Here is a 22060-nt window from a genome sequence, read left to right on the forward strand (position 1 = left end):
GTGTTATCAGTCATTATTCATTACTATTGTGTTGTTTAGCTGAGGAAGGAAGTCTAAGAGCTCTGCTAACAGCAAAACGGAGCCAGGTAGCGTGTTATGCTACAGATCTCATTACCCTCTGTTAATCTGTTATGGCTCCATGTACCAGATGATGCAGACCTCAGCTGATTTGTTTGGCTTTCAGTGATTTCTGAGCAATACCAAACCCCAACCCACAGCCTTTCCAAACATTTGTTAACATCCAAACTGGCTTCAGCTGGAATGAGAATAAGCTTATAATTTTCAAGTGAAATATATTCCACTTTGCTGCTTCAATTTATGACAGGAGCAGGGGAGACGATGAGGGAAGAGAAGAATTTTTGAAGTGAAAACAATTGTTTCCAGTCATTCAAATGTTAGATTAGATAATACTACTTGTGGGCTTATAGTATAAGAAGCCTAAGTGTATAATTTTGATGTGAAACCCTTGCAAAATCTGTTATTATACTTTATTTGTCAACTATCCAGTATCACACTGATGATAATACTAATAACATCATTTCGCTAGATAAGTGGAAGGACAGCCTCCAAGATGGACACAATTTACAGGACTGACAAAAATAAAATTTATGTCACGCTCCAGCAAGGCACATGCATCTTGGAGACCAGCTGCGTTTTTCTTAATGTGGAGTCATCTGGTGAAGAATGTAGCACTGCCAAAGGCAGAGGGGATGGGAGGTCACTAAAGCAACGCTGCCATTAGGGATAGTTGCAAGCTGTAAAATATCAGCTACAGGTTTCTAAATCTTCATTTTGTGACCTAGTTTTCCATGGAATGAGAATGCTTCCCTCAAAGCACAGCACTGCCTTTATAATGAGGGACACTACGAAAGAAAAGATCCTGATTTCCATCACTACAAAAGTTTGGGATAATGAAGAAACCACTTAGCTGAGCAACAGAGTCAAATCTAGTGAGTTACAGATTGTCAGGGAGAGAACGTGTTTCCTTTCCACTGGCTATGCTAACCTGCTTCACACACCACTCAACATTCAACCTCATCTGCTTTCTAGTATCTGGGTTTATCAGCAGAGAAAGCAACAAGCTGGAACTCAGAGATCAGCTCAGGCCTTTTCCCCAGGCTGAGCTGTCTCTACTGCCTTCCTGCAGTAAAGGTGCATGATGTACTGAGGGGAGCCAACCCTAGTGAAGGATTTTCATCTGCCTCTGAAGAAGGGTCTATAGATCGATGATAACACAGAACCAGAAGAGTGTATGTTCAGTACGTTTGGAAGTAGAAATATTCTCTGTATGGAGGGGAACATAGTCATCTGGTGAAGAATCCAGAGTTACATTGATTTATCAGACAAATTATAATTCCTCTGTAGTCTTACTGCTTACACACTCAAGCTGGATCAAAAACAAGGCCCCCTCAGAGACAGGAAGATTGGAAACATATGCTTTTGTTCAAGCCTAAGCCTGTACATGGGATCTCCAAAAACTTCTCAAAAAAATAAAAGGTGTCATTCAACCTGAAATATCCCCCCGTCCGTGCCTACAGTATTATGTTTACTCATCCTCTCTTCTTATTAATTCTGTCGTCAGCAGATACCCACAAAGCCCACAGGCAAAGTGTCTCTTTCCCTCCCTCATGCCAGTCCACAGCAATAGCAGATTGCCATCCTCTATCAGTTAATTCATCAGCTCTTGTGGCAGATGTCTGTGTGGTGGATCTAAAGGTTCCAGCCCAGCAGATGACTCAGATTTCAGCACGCTGGGACTTCATTTCAGCTGTATGTTTTGCTTTGAATCAATGAAAACTTTCACCCAGAATAGTATTAACAGAATGTAAAGGCTGCAACATCAAGCACTCCAAAGTCAGGAATGGAAACAGAAAAGTTGACTCTGTAGCAATAATTTAAGACTTCAGTATATGTGTGCATGACAAAGGAGATGATAATTAATGAACACATCCCAGGTGGGTGGCTTTTTGTTTTCTTTTCTTTTTTTGTCAGGTCTCCAGCTCACTCGGGACACAGAGTGAATAATGTCTAACATAGGAATCATTTGCATGGAGGACTCCAGATTCAATAACAACAGGATGTAGAAAACAGAGAGAATAGAAGATGGATGCAAGAAGACAAAGTACAGTGTTGCAACGAGATTCCCTGGGCACACTGTATCCCATCTCTGCATTTGCATTTGAGGGAGGCAAATCACCTGAAACAGATTCTTCTCAAGCAGTCAGTTGCTGTCTATTCCTTCTTTTCTAGGTCCTATGAATTCCAAATGACAGAAATAGTCTATCTCAATCTTCTGTGGAGAAGAAAAGGGTTGAAATGAGACAGTGAACTTGGTGAATGACATGAAACAAATCTGATCCCAGGCATCTTAAATTACCTATCTCAAATAAATAGGTACTTCTGATCATAACTGTTTCTGCCTCTGTTTCCTATCCATACAAAGCTAACGTGTCTGTCTCTCACAGGGGTCCTCCAAAAAATAATTAACGCTTCTGAAACGCTCCAAGGGTAAAGCAATGAGCAAAACAAAAAAGCCCACGAGATTAACAATTCTATTCTCAGAGCAGGATATGAATAGCACACAGTAAATACAGGACAGGGCTGCACAATGAACACTGAAGCTAAAACAAAACGCTGAATAGCTGCTTATTATGTGAAAGTTTTCCATTTGGAGAACTCAGTGAGGCAGGGTCTAGCTGAGAGAATAACATGAGCCCCTATGATTAAAGACCATGTCACAATGCACATACCCAAGGGGACTGCGCTGACACTGAACACACTACCTAAGTTCACTCATTAAATCTGTTTTAAAGAGTGCATTTGCTTGTTGGAAAAAGTGCTGGATGGCCACACAAAACCTGTCCAACAATCGGGCAATCCTACTGCTCTGTCTCTGTGGCTTCATGTTATCCCAGAGATAAGGACAGTTTGATCTCCATAGACCATCCATATCCTGAGCTTGCCAGTGCTGAGCACTTGATCCTCAGTCCTAAATATTTAAGCACCTGCTTAATTGTAAGCACACAAGGAACACTGCTGAATTCAATCAGATTGTTCACGTCTTTAAATCTAGCTGCTTATATGCACTTTATTAGAATCCTTACCTAGACATTCATTCTCCAAACAGCTCTCTACGTGAAGTGTGTTATCATGCCCAAGCTGAATGTCCCGGCCTCACAGTTTGGCTGGTGAAACACCTCATATCAACATCATTTGATGTACTTCAGACTAAAGTCAGCTGCGTTGGTTTAAAAAATACGTTTGTGTTCTCAGCTAATTGCACTAATGTGCTCCAGCATAGACAGGGTAAACATCTACACATACCATCTGGTGGAGAGGTGAGAAGGCAGTAATGTCTGGCATATAGCCAGGGAAAGGTGCTTCAGAACAGAAATACCTTCAATCAACAACACATGATCTAGAAGAGCAAGTCTGTCACTTCAGTCTCATCTGCAAGACTGACACAACTAGAAACAGATGAAAACATCCCTTCCCTTCACATAGGCCAACACAATGACAGTGACTTGCCATCAGCAGTGATTGTTTCAAAATCAGTGATACAGATCAAAAGCTTCCTATTGTTCTCTGATTTCTTGACGCAACCACATCCTCCTAAAGATGTTATGGTCATTCTGGAATTTGAAACACTCTAAAAATAAAATAAGCATACTTTGTAAAACCCAGAAGAGCAGAGAACCATAGGTGCTTTGGTTTATATTTACACAGCAGCTACAGTAAACACTTAGTCTTGGACCACTCAGTGCTGGAATCACTGTAGCTATGGCATTGTTCCTGTGCCTCATACCCATTTCACTTATTTCTGTATCAGTCATCCTCCTCCCTCCAGAATGAACTTTTTTCAAAGGCAACAGCTTATCTTCCATACTGCAGCAGCAGCAAAAAAAAAAAATCCTTCTGTACAGCAATATTTAGTATGTGGTTTTATGCTCTTATGGCAGCTAATTTTCCTTAAATGATTTAAAGGAATGCATACATCTAAAAGGCCTGCACTGAGCCATTCTGCAATAGCAACACAAAGCTGAACTACCTCTGCTTTAAACAATCCAATCTCTTGTGGGCAGCTCCTTACAGCAGACCTTATCTAGAATGGGAGGGATGAAGGTTATTTTTTATTACACCATTTTGCAAGGAACCTTACTTTGCATTTTATTTAATTTCATACTCTCCAGTGGGGGGAGAGTCCAGGTGAGGAGAGGGTGGCAGAACAGACACGTTCAAATGCATAATCCCTGATCTGTGGCAGTTTGACAACAGCTCCCCTGCAACTGGTTCACCTACGCATGCAGCCAACCATCTATCATGTGTTACTCATCTAGAAGTTACACTCTGCACCTGGACAGTACTTAAAATCTTTAGCAGCCTGAAGTGATTCAAAGCAGGTTTTTATTCTGGCACTCTGTCAGGAGGGGAGGGGTGGGAGGTTTTTTAATCTCAAGTACTTAATAAAACCAGTCACTACTAAAGCAGGACGGCACGTGTACAGTCCCGTACTCCTCTCTCTGAGGCAGCTGGCTTGTCTTTCCCTTTTGCCCCAGAACTTTGGATATGGTCTGTTCATACAAATATTACTAGGATCAGAGGGACTAAGAATCTGGTAATGCCTGAAAAAAAACAATAATCCTTTATACTGCATTGTATTGCTGAGAGTCTCTAAAGCTGTCAGAAAGGCTGGTATTAACTAGGGCATGATAAAACCAGACGAGATTTTTTGGTGAGTAGCTAATTCACTGAGAAATGAAACTCTGAAGAAACACCTGAACTGTGCTGGTAGTTTAATCCCAAAAAACGTTCCTAAATACGATTTTTAAAAAAATAATTAAGTAACTCGGAAAATGAAATGTTGCATTTGTATTTGAAAGGCTCCTTTTTCTTTCCCTCAGAAGGAAATGGACTGGAACTGGTTCATCTCAGGTTGATCACTAGGGAGGGGTGGGAAGCAGAGAGATGGAGGGGAAAAAAAGATTTCCATTTCATTCCAACTCTGACCAAACACTTCTTTTGGTTTTTTATTTTAGCCACCACAGCGAATGAATTTGTTCCTCACACATAAGGCAGCTGTAAACTACCAGTTTTTCAAAGCTTCACAGAAATGGGACAAAGCTGAAAAGAATTTTTTTCTACCCAAGAATAGCTTTATTTTATTGACAGTGACTTTTAATAGTGCCAGGATTTGTTGCTTTACTAGCTAGAAGCATTCCCCTACACACTTAACTTTCTTGTAATGTTTAAGGACCTCTTTATTCTCGGAAGAAAAAACTTTCTTCTCAGACAAAGCAGCCTGCATGCTCTCTCCATCATCTAGAAGGAAAATTGTCTTGCTATTTGGGGTAGGAAACAGGAAAAAACAGCCTGGCTGTAAAGCTGCTTTCTTTACTTTCCATCATCATCATCACTCTAATACAGCAGGGCTTAGGAGACTTGGTCACAGGCACAATACTAGGTGCTGCACAAACAGAATAGGAAGACAAATTCTGTGCCAAACAATTAGCAGTCTAAGAAAATATTTTCAGTGCAATTGGATTCCACTTCATATGCAAGGACTTTATCTATTAACCTATCTTCCTTGTACCTAAAACCCCTTCCGCACAGGTATTACTACTAGCTGGAAGATAAAAAGTCCAATTAAGATGTACTGGGAGAACCAGGAGTTAAATTAAAGGAGCTCTTATCCTATGCATGAAGTAGCCAGGGGTAAGAATCCTCATTCTTTATTAGCAAGGCAAACCAGGTCCTTTTTCACACTAACAAAAAGAAAAAAAAATATTTAGCGAAACTACAGGGAATTAAAGATCCAAATGCCATCTCCATAATGAGAAATAAAAAGAAAAGACAAATACCAGGAATTCCATACAGCAAAAATAATAATCCTCTTTTTTTGGTAGTGATTTTTTTCTACCCATCTCCATCTTTGTTCAGCAGTTTTTCTTAGGTGCCACGTTCAATAATCCTTCTGCGCTTTGATGTCAAACATTCAATAGCTGTCTGCCTCCCTCCCACTCCTCTTCTTCTCCATATTCTCTGCAATCCATCTCCTCTGATTAGCTAAGATTTCACCTTCAAGAACACCTCTGCTTCTCTGAATGAGCATGAGTGCGTGCGTGTGTATTTATATAATATTTGCAAATATTATCCCCCTTCTGCTCTGCACGCTACATAGCAACCCCTGCCGGAGCACTGGATTAAACATCAATGCCATGCAGTAATTCAATTTGAGGGGCCTGCTGTTCTGAATCCAGCTCAGGACATCACGAGAGCAGCTCGATTGAATTTAGGCCCTGCTTTCAGAATTATTCCATGTTTAATCTGAGCTGAACTTCGTTTTGCTTGCTCTCTCCACACTGATGCTTCCTGTGACAAAAGACACGAACGTTCCCTGATCTCATGCAGTGGAAGTGGTGTTAGCTTACTTCTCTCTTATTTTGCTTTGCCGCTGGGTTAAACCACATCAGAGTCAGTGGCATCTTGCACAAGCCCGCAGCGGGAGAGAGTCGGTACCTCAGCAAGTGGCTGTTCTGGCATCACCTTTCCCCACTTACCGGATTGTTGTACATCTCAATGATGAGCTGTTTCACTCCATGCAGTGTGGGATGAGCCCAAGGAGATGGATTCGCCCAGTGTCGGTTTAAATCAAACCCCAACAGGGAGCACCTGTACACATGAAAAAACAAAGGACATGTATGGGCTGCAGCCTCTTTTTGCTTCAGGTGCAGAATTATGGCTGTATTCTGCATCTTATGCAGTTAAACACGTTATTCTCATGGAAAAAAAAAAAAAGCAAATTCTCCCCCAAGGATGAGGAAACCCTGCAGCAATGGCCACTTTTAGAAATAACATAATCAGCAGAGCATTGACTGAAACATCTTTGGTCATTCAGCCTTCTTCCCCTCCACAATACATAATGCTCAGTCTGTCCTTTGCCTTATGCCAGTTTGCCACGCTGGCACTGGAAGAGCCTGCTTGGCCTTCAAGGTTCTTTTCTCTTCAATGCTGTAGCTGAGGGCTTACAGCTACGAGGGTGATTCATGAATTGCATTGCCAGGCCTTTACTTTGTCCTAAGTCAGACCTTGACTCAGCAAAGCTGGTAAGAGCATTGAAATCAATGGCCATTAAGTATGTGCTTAAAGGATTGAAAGCATGAATGTAACTGTTCCACTAACCCAGGGCCTCAGTCTCTTCCCCTCCTGCAATCGCCTACACAAAAGTTAGCTGACCGAGACACTAAGTTAAAATGCTTATTGGCAGTCAAATCTTGTGGGCATTGAAGCATATATGCCACCTTGGCTTCTCCTTCCTGCCCTGACTCATATCCGTCACAGTACGTTGTCTTGAGTTTGATTCTGCTGCTCCCTGTCCCACAGAGTAATATCCCATTCTTTGTGAAGTCCAATTAAAACTCAGTGGCTGTTGGCAGATTGAACACAGAAGACATCAAAAAGCTTGAAGTGGCACAAATAGGAGGGGGAAATCATGTCCCTTGCCTACCACAGAGATCACCTAGAAAATCTGTGGCCACTGATACAAGCAGGAAGAAAAGTCCCATCTGTCATCTCAAGTAGAGCTTGGGAGCAGTGGACCTTGGGTAGATCTTGCTCAGGAATTCTATGAAAGACCACACAAATAATAAAAGCCCAGGCAGAAATGCAACTTCCTCTACATTCAAAACAAACAAAAAAATCAACCTCCCAGCTAGAGGTTAAAGCTTCTTGAGAAAAGAAGAGCTTTCATTGCGAGAATTTACTATGAGAATGTCTGTTCAGCCTTAATCTTTTAAACACACCTATGCAAACAATAGAGATTTACTCCAGTAGCATTATCCTTTGACAAAAAATTTAAGAATTTGAAGACCGAAAAACTAAGTTTAATTGGAAAAAGAAAGTAAAATGCCTCACTTCTTTAACAGCTGAAGCAAATGATTGTATATATTAAACCCAAATAAAAACTAAGACAGAGAGGTGAAATGCTAAGAAAAGTGAGGGGATAAGGCCAGAGGATTAAATTCATTTCCAAAAATGATGAATGAATGTTTTCCTATGAACCAAAAAATACAAAGTTAATGGGACGTTTTTTTGAAAAAAAAATTCTTTTGGGAAGCTAAGCAGGCAGAAGCTCGTGTGCTCCTTGGCCTTAGACAACCCAACCATCCGGCTGCCTGGGAGTTCAAACACCCAGCTGCCAGCTCTGCAACTCCATCACTGCTGACTTGGTGTACAGGCGAGCCGGATGATCGCTGTGGTGGAGAAAGCCACCTCCTTGTCTTGGTGGTCACTCGTCTGCTTGTCTAGAGAGCAGACAGATTTCTTTGGACAGTCCTACAGCTACAATTCCAGACAACTCTGACAGTTGTCTCCATTTCAATATAAAGCAAAACACGTTATATAAGATTACTTTTTTTTATCTTCACATAAACTTTCCACTCAGTTCTACTAAATCCTATCTTCTTTTGAATACACAGACATTAATATAAAATCAGAAGTACTTCCAGACACATAAGTGGAATGACACTTGGATAAAGCTGGTATACAAGCAGAATCACAGAAATGAGTTTTTCCTTTAACAAACATAGAAACTGTGGTGATCATCACAAATCTTATTGCATTTTGGCAAAGTTCCCATGAAAACAGCACGCTCTTTCTACAGGATAACTTTCTTAAGTGATCAAAACTTCAAATAATATTCTCTTTTAGTGTTAATTTGTCCCATTTACATTTTGGTTTAAGAATATTTAAAACTCAATAACACTACAGAAAACAAGCATATTTTGATTCCGCTATGTTCATATCCAAAGCGCATTGAAGCGGACAAGCTATAGAGCACCAAAAGTAAATTTTAAATTCAAACATGGATTGTAAATATTAAATTTGGGGTTTTAGAAATTTGGTTTTAAGTCATCTCTATAGGGAACAGAAGTAAGAAATATCTCATTTTTGTAAGATAACAAAGCATTGCAATTTGCAATATTTGAATTTGCCATGTACATTTCCGTAGTGATGAATCTCAATTCATTTCAAGCAACAAGAACAGTTGAAAATAGTTGTCTTTACTTGAGAAGACTTTATAAACAGAAGGAATCAATGCTTGACAAACAAATTATTCATTTGAGAAGCTCCTCTGAGCTCTATTTAATAGGAACCCAAATTAATTTCCAAATATCATTTAGCTAGTCTTTGATGTGGTATATCACATCTTTATCAATGTAACAACAATTAATTAAATTTCTGATGTAGGCATTACTATTTCTTTCCAGTCTAGGAACAGTGTAAAGTTTTCTTTTTTTCCCGTTTTTAAATCTTTTTTCTTCCCTTTTTGCCTAAAGACAAATTTGTATCTACCACATTCTCTCTATATTCAGTTGTTGCAAACTTGTGGTCTCTCTAAGGTAACATCAGGCTGCGTTCCTTGGCACTTCAGATTTGATTATTGACTCTATTACATGTAGAACTGTCTCCCAAAGCTCACGTATATCAGGACATGACCAAAACTTACGGTAAGAGTCTCCCACATGCCTATTGCAGATCCTGCATTTGTTACATTCTCTTGCTCCCAGACGATGGGATCTCCCTTGTGGCTAATACCTCCAATGCAAGAATTTGAACAGGATAACTAAGAAATTGCATCTTGCACTGCTTCTTAATTCCCCTACCAATCTTAAACCAGCTCATTTCTAATACACATTGCTTGCTCCTTCCATTGCTTAACTGTTTACTTGCTGCTTAAAGCATTGGGTAGGCAAAGTAGAAATGTAGGTATACTCTGGAAACAGCAGCTCTATAATGGGGAGCAACTATATTCCAGTATAGTACAGGATCCTTCAATATCCCAGACCAGCTCTCTTACTCAGACCACAAGCGTTAACTGGCTTCAGTTCGATTCCTCACGTGACTATAAATGTTCCTTAGACTTAGAAACAGCCTTTACATCTGTCCTATACAGACTGAGTTTATTTTGTGCAGTAAATAAATTAATGCGTTCAATACAAAATTAACAAGGGGAAAAAACTCTAAATTATTATCAAAGCACTGTTTAAGGATGACCTTTGAAAGGGGATGTGGAAGAGAGCAAAACAAGAGACATTACAGCCTCCGAGGTGCAAGGGAAGACAAAAGAAGTTTCAATATCAGTGAGAGTTGGAACAGGTGAATATTTCCAGAGTAAGTGCACTGGAGAATACACCATTCCATGAGGTTTAATGGCCATACCCATGAATGCTCTTATGAACGTGGCAGGTAATATCAGCATGGACCCAGATGTGCTGGCACAGACTCTCATAGGTTAGAAAAAAGGTATAAACAGAAGTAGGTGAGCTTTCTACAGCAAGCAAAGTGGAAAACTGCTACTATTACCTGATCATGGTTTTCATTCGTACGGTGAAAACCTGGGTTGTGTGTCACATAGTCATTGCCATCACAAAAAGTGACATGTATGTAATTTAAAACATTAAAGCCCTTAACAATTGTTTGAATTTTGGATTATGCTTCTTAAAGTTTGCTAGATACACAGATCACATACTATGTTTCTGCTTTGTGATTGAATGTACGTTTAAATCAGGTTCTGTGATTATACTTGTTGAATTAGAATTTGCACTTCAGAAATGCTTTCCAGTCTTTTTCTAAAATTTCTGTTTTCTATAAGTAGATAAATTTATTACAGTGTTTATAAATTTACATAAACACAATGCAAATTCAGTCAAAGCAAATGAGTTTCAAAATTGAAATGGAAACTGAAACATTTTGCAGTATTCATCTCTCCCTGCTTGGGAGACAGCCAGATCTTAAGAAGTTACACCAGCTCAATTCAGTAAATCCAAAGATGTTCAGACCAGCATTCGGCCTGCTGGGCAACTATCTGGACAGAACCTCCTTGACTCTGAGGGCTCAAGTCATCACTAGTTTTAAGGATATCTTATGCAGCGGCTTTAATGAAAACATCCTTATCCCTTTCTAGAACTGAGGAAGGTTTAGTACCAAGACCTCTGCTGGGTTTATTTTTAGGGCTGCTTCCTATTCTTTCAAGTTGTGCCTCTTCTTTCTGGAATCTCCAAAGTTATAGAAACCTTCAGGAACTCTGCCTTCCTTTCATTTCAGTTCTCCCTCCCCTGTTCATTTTTCCTACTATATGAGTCTAAGTCTCTGACTAACAGACCCATTTCCACAAGGTGAGATATGGAGAATAATGGAGGAAAGGAGTTAAAGAAATCCTTTTTCATGGCATATGATTTATTACAAAGAGTACTCGACACTCTTCCCTTCAGCTTTGTAAGGTTGCATTGGTTCATTGGATCAGTACCAGGTGAATCTCTAGATAATACCGCACACAAAGCCGGGGAGTTCAAATCCACAAATGGCACTACCAACAGGGGTAGGATTTGAAATTGAAAAGGTAGTGGGGGGAGGGGGTGCACTCACTTTTTTTTTTTCTTCAGGCTTATGGCAATAAGAGTGGAGACAGAGGGTAATTGGTCTCTATTGTTGCACTTCTTCGGAGCAAGAAACTGCAGTGAGACTGCAGCCTGCAATAACGTGCAGGAAGAGTAGGTGTGCAGTATGAGAGAGTGAATACAAGGGGAACACATGGAAGACTTGCTTCTTTTAATAAATATATCATTTTAAACCTGTTATATTCACAACATTTTACAAATCAACCCTACACCTGCCGTCGTTGAAGTCAGAGTCTTCATTAGTGTGCATTTCACCGTTTGGGTGCTTGGGGTTTGCGATTTAGGCATTTGCCTATTATTCATTAAAGAGGATTCATTCAAGCCCACATGTTCTACGGCAATTAGGTAACAAGACATCCTAACACTCCAGCTACAGAGAATCCCTGCTCCCAACCCTCTCTCCCCCTCCCCAGCTTTCTGCATTTTTAATTGAAAGCTCTGGAAACCTTCACAAAGGCTATTTAACATAACCACTGCAGTGTGCTCCAGGCAGAACACAAGTGGCCATACAGAGCAGAACAGCATTAGCTCCAGGAGACCACATGGTGGAGTAGATGTTTACAGAATGAGCACTGCATGGTGTACTGACATAGTTTTAAATAGTACATGACGGTTAAAGATGTGTTTCTCCATTTTCTGTGTAAACAATGTTAAATAAGAATAAACACAAAGGGATGTTTTCTCCTTCTGATGAATACATGCATTTCTCCAAGCTGGTAATAGGCGTTATAGACATACGCACCAAGGAGAACACGCATCCCCTCCTGACACAGGCAGACTCCCTTCTCTGATCTTCAGGATACATCTCAATTCCAGTACTTAACCCCCCCCTACACACCTCGGGTCCTCAGTATTGCCAGAAGGATTCCTGGGCACGAAGCAGAATGTCAAAAATAAAAACCCATCCCGCAGTTAGGAGAATCACACCCTGTGAGCATGTCTGGGATGTAAGGTGGTAAGATCCTATCACTAGTGCAGCTCCTCCCTGCAGCTAGTGTGGGACTCAGCCCCCTCCCCGCCCCCCCCGTGTATCTTCCTGCATGATGCCCAGTCCAATTTTCAGTTTTTCAAAGGACAGGGTTTCCAGTGGTTCTCCTTGGAGGCAAATCACAGTTTAGCAAAGTTCTCCCGTAGGAAGTGCAAGTCTGGCCCCATATATGGATCTCTCTAAACGAACGCCTTGCAAGAACAGGTCTCATCTGTCCTGCCCCTGGAAGGTGTTCTCAGGACTCCCACTCCCAGCTGCAGGCTGAGTCACACTTGCACATCAATCTTGCACTCCCAGATGCTTTATCCATGTTACTAAGAACACCTACAGTTCTTCCATTTTAAAGCCTGATTCATTGTTTGGCCTTTTCAAAACCAAACGTATCATTGACTTAGTGAGAGGAACACAGCAGACAGTGGTTTTTTTTCCAACTTCTGGATCCCAAAAAATTTCCACTGCAGGCATTGTCCCTTCAGAAATTTCACACACATAAACCATAATGCAGTATTATATGAACTTGGAAGGTGTCCTTGCCCAAACCATTCTATGATTCTACGAACTTTCTTTCCTGATATAGTCGAAAAGTCACCTGCAACCCATGGATCACAAGCTGTAAATCACTGAGAAAGAGAATTTTAACTTCACATGTGCTTAATTTACTGGACTCCCAGCTCTATGAGTGCTGTCAACAGGTCAAGCTCCTCTAGGCCCTCCTGCCCAGTCTACCTGACACTTCCACACAATACCCTGTCCCCTTACAAACCCTTCCATTCAGACAGGCAGACCTTCTTTAAATTACTTGTATTTCTTTGTCGTACTACATTCCTGGAGGTGAAAGTCTGATGGAGATAAGGTAAACTCATGGCAGCAGTTCACAGAAAACAGCTAATATACACATAAGCATTTCTAGAGAAACGGTTAATCTTGAATTTTGTTTTTGTTCCCACTTCTGCCTCTCCTCAGACAATGCAACTAATCTGATACACAACATACCTCATAATTATTAGTGAATACTCCAGCTGCTGTAGAATGACATTCCCCCACACTACAACGTACATTTCACATGCTTCTTAGCAGTCTTGCTTAACGTGCTTGCCTTCATGCAAGAGGAAAAAGGAGTGTCATGTTCCCTCTAGACTGGCATTAAATGAACACCTCCAAAAGATCGTTCAGCTCTATCACACCTACTGCACACAAACCTGCGGTCGAAGGAGCCAACTTTAATGTCACAAAGATGAGCTCTTAAAAGTTTGGATATGCCACAGCTGCACTGACACATACAACCTTCATTCAGCCCTGTGCCTGTCATTATTATGACACAGCCTTTAAGTACACGAGCACAGGGTGTTTTTCCACAGGGCCCTTGCTTTATCCTGTGCACAGGATCACCACTGTTCATTAGTGAGCAGATTATTCAATATTTTGGCTTTTTCTTATTGTACAATAAGCAGCCCTAGGCTCCTGCTTACTGCAAGCTACTCAAAGCCTGCTCTGAGGATAGAGCTATTCAGTTCTTCATGGCTTTTCTAAAGTGCTTAGCACTGCAGGAGACGACTGCTTTATAAACACTGATGGGCTAATTTTCCCAACAGCACTGGTACAAGAGGAGACCACATTGTCCTCAATTCATAAAAGAGCAATTGGGACAAAAAGTGACTTACATAAGAGACACCTGCTAATTTGGGCCACCGTATCTGAGAGGCCAAGGACAGGATTTTTAAGAGAACATAGATTTATATAGTATGTTGCACGTTCAGCATCTAACTTACTCTGCTTTGAGCTGAGGCTGATTGTACTCAAGGCTTCTTCAAATATGACCCAAAAATGGCAACATGAGCGGATAGAACATTAGAAACATCAAAGTTTGTGGAATGAGAACAGTCAGAGGTTACTATAAAACAGTACAACATTACTGGATTATGAATGAGTTTTGGATGTTTTTTCAGTTATGCCTTAATTCGTCCATTTTGCTTGGCTTTGAATCCCAGTACTGCTATATTCAAGTGTGGCTGAGAACCTGGTCTAATACATGGTAGTTAGGGTTAGCACTGGACCTGATATTGCATTTACTCTCCTGAATAGGATTAAATTATTACTCCACTAGATTACAGGCTACCAGTCTATTTGCATCCAGATCATCACTTATGCAAAGGCAGTGATGCTGCACACATTCTTGATAGGTCATGACAGAACTCAGCCAGAAGTCCACCTCCATCATCACAAAGGCCTTTTCCTCTTTGATATCCTGAAGCAAGGGTTTAACTTGATACCAAAACCATCAGGGAGTGCGCTACTCTGATGAGTAAACAGAAAAGCAACACAGGACTGGCAAACTGCTGGCTGAATACTAACTAGCAAGGCTTAACTGCCCAGCACCAGAGCGGTGGATTGCTGCCTGCCTTTTATAACTGTGTTTGCTAACTGGCTCTAAAAGTTTAGATTCACTCCTATACAACCAGAATACCGCTTGTACTCCTTCATAGTCTTGTCCCACCTGTAACTCACTCAGCTTACAAATGACGTTTCGGGTGCATAAATATCCATCTATTCTGGATTGGTGAGAGAGAAAGCCCCTGTGCTGGATTTGGCTGGGATAGAGTTAATTTTCTTCATAGTAGCTAGCATGAGTCTACATTTTGGATTTGTGCTGAGAATTGTGTTGATAACACACTTATGTTTTAGTTGTTGCCAAGCAATGCCTCCATTAAGCCAAGGACTTCTTCAGCTTCTCATATTGTTCCTGCCCTCCCAGTTTCTTCTCCATAAGAAGCTGGGAGGGGACACAGACAAGACAGCTGACACAAACTGGCCAATACCACAAACTTCCATACCACAAGACATCACACTCAGTATATGAGGTAGGGGGAGTTGACCAGAGGCAGCAATCACTGCTCGGGAACTAGCTGGGCATCAGTCAGTGGGTGGTGAGCAGTGGCATTACCTTTTTTCCCTTGGGTTTTGCTTTAGTTTTTTTTTGTTGTTTTCCTTTTCATTACAAATAATTACTATTTTATTTCAATCATTAAACTGTTCTTGTTTCAACACACTAGTTTTCTTACCTTTTTTTTTTTTCTCTGATTCTCTCCTCCCACTGCTGGGGGAGATGAGCAAGCGGCTGTGTGGTGCTTTGCTGCTGGCTGGGGCTAAACCATGACAGCCCCTTTTATTGTGTCAGCACAGTGTTACTCAACCCGTACACATTGCCTGTGAGCCACCTGTCCCTGCTTCATTAGTTGGCATGTATAATTTCACCAAAAGTTAGAGTCAGGGATATGTCCGTTAGCCAGGCACTCCAATACAAAGTCCCTTTACCACTACTAAGTGAAAAACTTACAATCCTATGGAAAGTCCTGAACAAAACCCCAGGTCTCATTTTCCCAGAGGGGGAAATGATGCAGTGGTTCACTTAGGGTGACGACACAATACTGTTAAGACCTCTTATGCAACCTAGGGAAAAATTGCAATGCCTCAGTTCTTCTTTTGTAAAGATAATTATATTATCAACCCTCCGTGGTGTTTTGAGAGGAAATACACGAAGGATTACGAATTTCTTTGGTGCTACAGTGACAGGGATGTATTAGGCTCTAAAGATAGAGATTAAGTGATTTATGGAAAGGTTTTCTGACAGACGCTGAATTTTGGTGACGTTCACTTCCGACAAGATTGCACTACTTCACACACACTTCTGAAATGCCTGTAAGAGCAATAAGATATCCCAGACCATTTTATGAAATAAATTCTCTGACAGTTTGGGTGGAGAAGGGGGATTGTATGGGGTTGTTTTGTTATATTAGTGAACATTTCCTCCTGTTTCTTCTACCCCCAACCACTTGTAACTAAAGATATCTTCCTCTCAAATGTGTGTCTGTTCTCACTTTAATTTTCAAGGTCATCTGGCCCACTGAGTGTCTTACATATTGCTGTCTAATTAAAGAGAGAAAATTAACCTTATTCTATTAGATTGTTTTAGTACCTGCCAGCTGACTACTCTGCATTAGCAAAGGGACAATGTGGCCAAGCCAGTTAAAAAAACCAACCACCACCAAAACCCAAGCAAAAAAAAAAAACACACCAAAGAAACCCAGATCATTTCATGTTTGGAAAGTCCACTAGAAACTCTGAGCATGATGCAAATGTTCTTCCCATAATCACTGCTATGATAAAATGATTTCATACATTTCAAACATTTCATAGCAGAAGTAATACCAGTGTCTTGTTTGTCACATAACATTTCAGAAGATGGCAGGCAGGCAAGCTATAAAGTCCTGATCTGTCTCTGATTGCAATCAACAAAAAGCCCAGATGCTTTCCAAGAGAGTTAAATCAGGCTCAGATCTTTTCCAATCACTTGTTAATTTAAGGGGCAGAGTTTTGCCATCTGAGCTTCACTGCATGTATTGCCTCAGCTCAAACAACACAGAGAAGGAGGAACTACTTGACAGCATGGTGGTCTCAGTTCCATTACCAATTTCTACCTCAAATCACTTAGGCTTTATATTTTCCACCAATCCCATGAGTTAAGCTTGCTATACGCCCTAGAAGGTAAGCTACCTGGCAAAGATATATTTCTCATAATACTCCATGTCATCTCCTTTTACTAACTCAAAACAACATATGAGAGGATTTGGTGCCATCACATGAGATATGGGTCAGTTGTCTGATACAGATGCTTGTCCGATGTAGAAGAATGGGAATGTAAAGCACTCAAACTGTAACTTCTATCAATCACTGCAATGCACCAGCAGAATATGATTTGATACCAAGTCAAGCTGAAACTACAGATTTTGATTCCAGAGCACTGGAACATCTTGTTGCAATAAATAATGGTACAATGAAAGATTAGTTTGAGAATGCTGATGAGAATGTTAAATCTGAAAAATTTAAACCTTCAGGTATTTGAAGCTTTTTAATTTTTGTTATCTCTCAAAAATAGACACTTAGGAGTAAAAATGTTCAGAAAAGCAATTTTTGTCTACTAGTTAATATAACATGTTATTATTATGCCCTTTTCTGTAGTGCATAGAAGAATGCAACAATTACTGAAGATGTGTAAAAGTTGAAGAAAGGAGATAAGGATGCCAAACTAAATCTTCATGTAACAGTAATACAGGCAGACCAGGAAAGAGTTCAGGTAGAAGATGATCTTTGTACCCTTCTTATCCCACTCCATACATTTAGCTTACTAAAAAAAGCCTTTTTTTAGTCCTAAATATTCATTAATTAAAGATTTCTTGGCAGTCCAATTTCTTGAATTAAACTTGTGATGCAGAACTGATCTTATTTTCTTATGTAATCCTTTGAGACATCATCCAATGTGAAATTATGACATGCCACTGGACTTGGCTTTATGCATCTCTTCTCATTCATAATTGTCAAAGACAAGAGTACATCTTTCAGACTAACTTGTATGTCCCTGGCATTATGGTCTACGTGAATTTTCTAGTGAACCCTCCTTTCAATTAGCCGGAAGTTACTGATGAATATTAAAGTGGTAAGATACACAGGTACATTAAAATCATCAAGTAAGCAAATTGAAACAAAAGAGCTCAAGCATGTATTTGTTCACCAGCAACCTTGTCCATTGTCACTCAAAAAGTAAAGTGAATAGGTAGAGCACAAGTTCAATATTACTTTAGCCAAATTTTATAACGAAAATTATATTTATTCCAGTAACACCTCTGAGAAATTCTTATACTGACACTGTCAGCATCACAAGTGCAAGAGTCAGCCTATGTCATCCCCTGTTGAGATGGTGAATGTGATACCTGTTCTCTTAGGCACATTACATGTGAAACTAAAGATGCCACGGCAGCGGAAGGAAATGCAGTGTTAAGATCATCTCAAGGTTAAGAAGTACAAATGGTCGTATGCTTGTGCATGCTGCAGCACTCAATACCTTTTGCTTTTCCATGGTGAATGTTGTCAGAGTTCCTTTTCCTCACCACATCTTCCTTAACAGCAACAGAAGTTCTACTTTTCAATCTGCCTTCTTAAGACAGAAGACTTGAATAACCATACTGATCGTGCGCAAAAGTATGGTTTTGCCTGTCTGTCGTTCTCTACCTGTACCCCATCTAAATTTTAAACCCACTGGCCAGTTTTCACTAAATTTCATGGAAGAGGACATAATGGTAGAGGCTTAAATGTACATATAAAATGCATGTGTGCATAAGGGGAAAAGGTCAGGCTTAGGAAGGGAGATGCACTTAAAGCTCTTTTGTAAATTCATCCAGGCCTGAGCTCTGCTCTTCATCTGGCTCCCTGTGGACCTCTAAATGGATGAGAAATGAAGTACAGTGACATGGCAGTGCCATGAGAAGCAGTCCCTACAGACAATCAGCAATGTACAGATGTCAGAGAAACTGGAATCTTGAGAGGAGTTTTCTGCTTTTTGTTTAAAAGAAATTCCAACAGATATGCCTGGCACTAGAAATCGTTTCCTTCCGTCCCAGGATTCAGACTCCTCACAGGAGATTGCTGCACTCGTTTCCACCAAAGCTGTTACTTTAAGAGGGTTGAGCTTTACCATGTCAGATGAAACTAGAGAGGAATTTAGAGATCACAGCACATAATGTTCTAAATCCTGTCCTAGAGCACCGGAGGGGAAAGACTTACCATTTGACTTATCTCCTTATAGTTAAAGGAAACAAGGCTGATTAGGTCATGCTGTTTGTGCCTGTGCTACATTTCAGTAACTTTCAGGTCAACTGGTGAACTTCAATCAAATTTGACAATAACACCAAAGATTCTCTGTTCCTGTAATTTCTATGAATACAGGCAGCTAGGCAGAAGGGAAAGAGGAAGCTCCTATGAACATCTCCACTGAAAAAATTGTTATATAATGAAGTTGATCTTTATTAGGCAACAGACAATCTACATAGGGAAAAAAAACCTTCCATTATATGACTTATCTATGGAGATTTTCAAAACTTGACTGTAAAAAGCCCTAAGTAACCAATGTAACACTGAAGTCAGCCCTTCTTTGAGAAGGACTTGGACTGAAGACCTCCAGAGGTCTGCATTAATCTTTTTCCTATAATTCTACAAAAGTCTCAAATACAATGAAAGTTTCAATTGCTGCTCATACCTCAGTAGACACCAGAGAACCGAGCTGTGGGACAGCAGACTTCACAGGCTTGTGGAATGACTTATTTTTCTTTATGCATTTTTGCAGCCTCACACAGTTCAGCACCCTTGAGATAAAATCCTATAGCAAAAATGTACAATGAATGAGAACATATATGAGTGAGAAGTGAAGGAGCAAACAGATTCCAATTTCAAGCTTTCATGGCTTAGCATAAACAAACATGAAACAATTCATCCTCAGAATATGGAGGTAGGAGGGGGTTATTGACACTGTCCTTTAGACACACAGGGAGACAGAACTAGGGAGCCTGGAGCGAAGAGAACATTTCAAAAACTGTTTAAAGCCTTAGGAAAGTTAGAAGAAAAGATGAAGCTTGCCTGATTCATACACTGGGGCTGTAACAACAATTCTCTTCATAGACTGCTATCCCCTAGATTGTCAAAAATCAGCTAGCTTTGCCAAATGTTACTTTCTGCTTAACCAATATGACCTTTTAAAATCTCAGTTAAAATTTTCGGTGAACAGATTTTGAAAAAATAAGAACAGTCTAATAACTTTCTCTAGAAAGCCACAGAAATAGCTTCTAAAGAACTCTCACTGAGCTAAGTCTCTTTAAAAGCCTGCAAAGTCTATTTGAATTTTATATTTTCCCCTCTTTTATTTTTCATAAATTCATCCTCTGCCTGTATCCAGGCTGACATGGGACTAAAACTCAAAATACTCATCTGAGATGGGGTCCCATTTCTGCACCTTTTAGTTGACAGACAGTGCAGTGATCTTGTAGTGATTATGAAGTGATTAGGGAGATGGCTTGCTTCTGTTACAAATTCTTGCAGACATTTGAGATGTAAATGGACAAACAAAGAAAGTTCATCTTCCCAGTTGATTCGCCCATTAGCTTGCTGTTTCCCACAGTAGTAAAAGCAATGTTTAACTGTGTAGGTTGCTGCTCACTGCTTCAACACCTGCACTTCCCATGGTAAGTCCGTTTCAAAACATCACTGACAATAAGGAGTAACACTAATTCAGACTGAACCCCTAAGCCTCTAAAATCCCTGCTTCTGATATGATGAAGCAAAGTGTCAGCCCTTGTTTTCCTAACTCATGCCACAATGTCATCTTTCTGATGGGGTTCCAGAATCAGTCCCTTCAGCTATACTTTGCCCTGAGAAGTACTTTAATATTTGGCAGGCAAGACAAAACTATTTAACAGTCCTGATTCTTGGTTTGTTCCAGCTAAGACTAGGATCTGAGTGATGTGGCTTCCACTGTGGACTGATTTAGTTCTTTGATTTTGGTAGTTAGTACTCTCACCTTCAAGTATTTCAGAAGCTGACTCTTGTTCTTGCCTCCTGACAAAAAGAAAAAAAAAAGCAACATGTTTTTAAAGCTCAAGAATTGGGATTACTGAAGGCGTGTAGAGAAGAGAGCAATTTACTGCCTTCAAAATCAAACCATTCCTCTACACCAACTTGACCTGAATGCCTGCCAAGAACTTTGTGGTATCCCTGTCTGAAACTTACAGGGCAGAATTAATAAAATAAAACAAACTTTGACAGTAGCGAAACAGGTCACACCCTTACCGTGCATGTGCTTGAAAGAGAAGATGGAGGTAAGCAAATCTGATGCTTACAAAATTAAGTGGCTCACCAGTAATGAAAGCACATGGAAAGAATGTTTCACGGCCAGGAAAAGAGGAGATGAAGATGACTTTCTCCACTTTAAAAGAAAATCTATTGAAGCCAGGGAAACAAGAACAGAAGCAAAGAAAAAAACCAAAACAAAACAGCCCAGAAGAGTTCTGAAAATCCAATCTCTCCCTTCAGCCTCTGGAAAATGGATAACCTATGTGTGGTATGATTGAATTTCTCTGTTTCATCACCCTAGTGGTAGCATCTTGTATGAAACTCTGGTTTATGAATTGAGTTTTGAGAGGGACCTGAGAGAGCAGGAGTTATACCAATCTAATCAGGATGTGACAAACACATGCATCAAAATGTTGCATTGTCAAGATCCAGAAGCCACTTAATTCCAGAAAGATTTTAAAGTTGAGAAAGCAATTTTGGCAAGAGGATTAGAAATGATGAGAAAGAAAATGAAAATTCAAGTGGAGGAAGAAAACACAATTTTTTTCCAAACATCCTTTCAAAAATTAGGTCAAGTTCCTACGTGGTTTCTGATTAACTTCTTGTACAAACCTGTGTTTTGTTCAAATGAAGGACAGGTGCCTTATTTCATTTATTCCCTTTATTTTCTAAATATATTATAATAATGCAACAAAAAATACATGAACCAGCATAAATAACACCATAGTAAAACCCATAGGATAAAACACCACACAACATTCTGAGCAAAGCATCCCAAAAAAGCAGGTTAAATACAAAAATAACATGCTAGTGTCATTGACACACAGCAAAGAAACATACATGCTAATGCCACTGCCACATGGCAAAGAAAGCAAGATTCATAAGATTGCTTTGTAAAGGCTCCTAAATGAAAGCAGTGCACAGAAATAGTCCATGATTATGA

The 22060-nt window shown here is 40.1% G+C and overlaps 1 protein-coding gene across 1 annotated transcript in view; it reads right to left on the minus strand.

Annotated features, from left to right (window-relative positions):
- The window catches only part of AGBL4 (AGBL carboxypeptidase 4), a 941572-nt gene that overhangs the window by 151461 nt on the left and 768051 nt on the right, over positions 1–22060 (minus strand). Inside the window, exon 9 of the mRNA XM_086617760.1 lies at positions 6558–6669. Within this exon, the coding sequence (XP_086473886.1) occupies positions 6558–6669 (112 nt within the window). The remainder of the gene's footprint in view (positions 1–6557; positions 6670–22060) is intronic.

The sequence above is a fragment of the Tauraco erythrolophus genome, chromosome 10 (assembly GCF_009769465.1).
Source record: "Tauraco erythrolophus isolate bTauEry1 chromosome 10, bTauEry1.pri, whole genome shotgun sequence".
NCBI lineage: Eukaryota > Metazoa > Chordata > Aves > Musophagiformes > Musophagidae > Tauraco > Tauraco erythrolophus.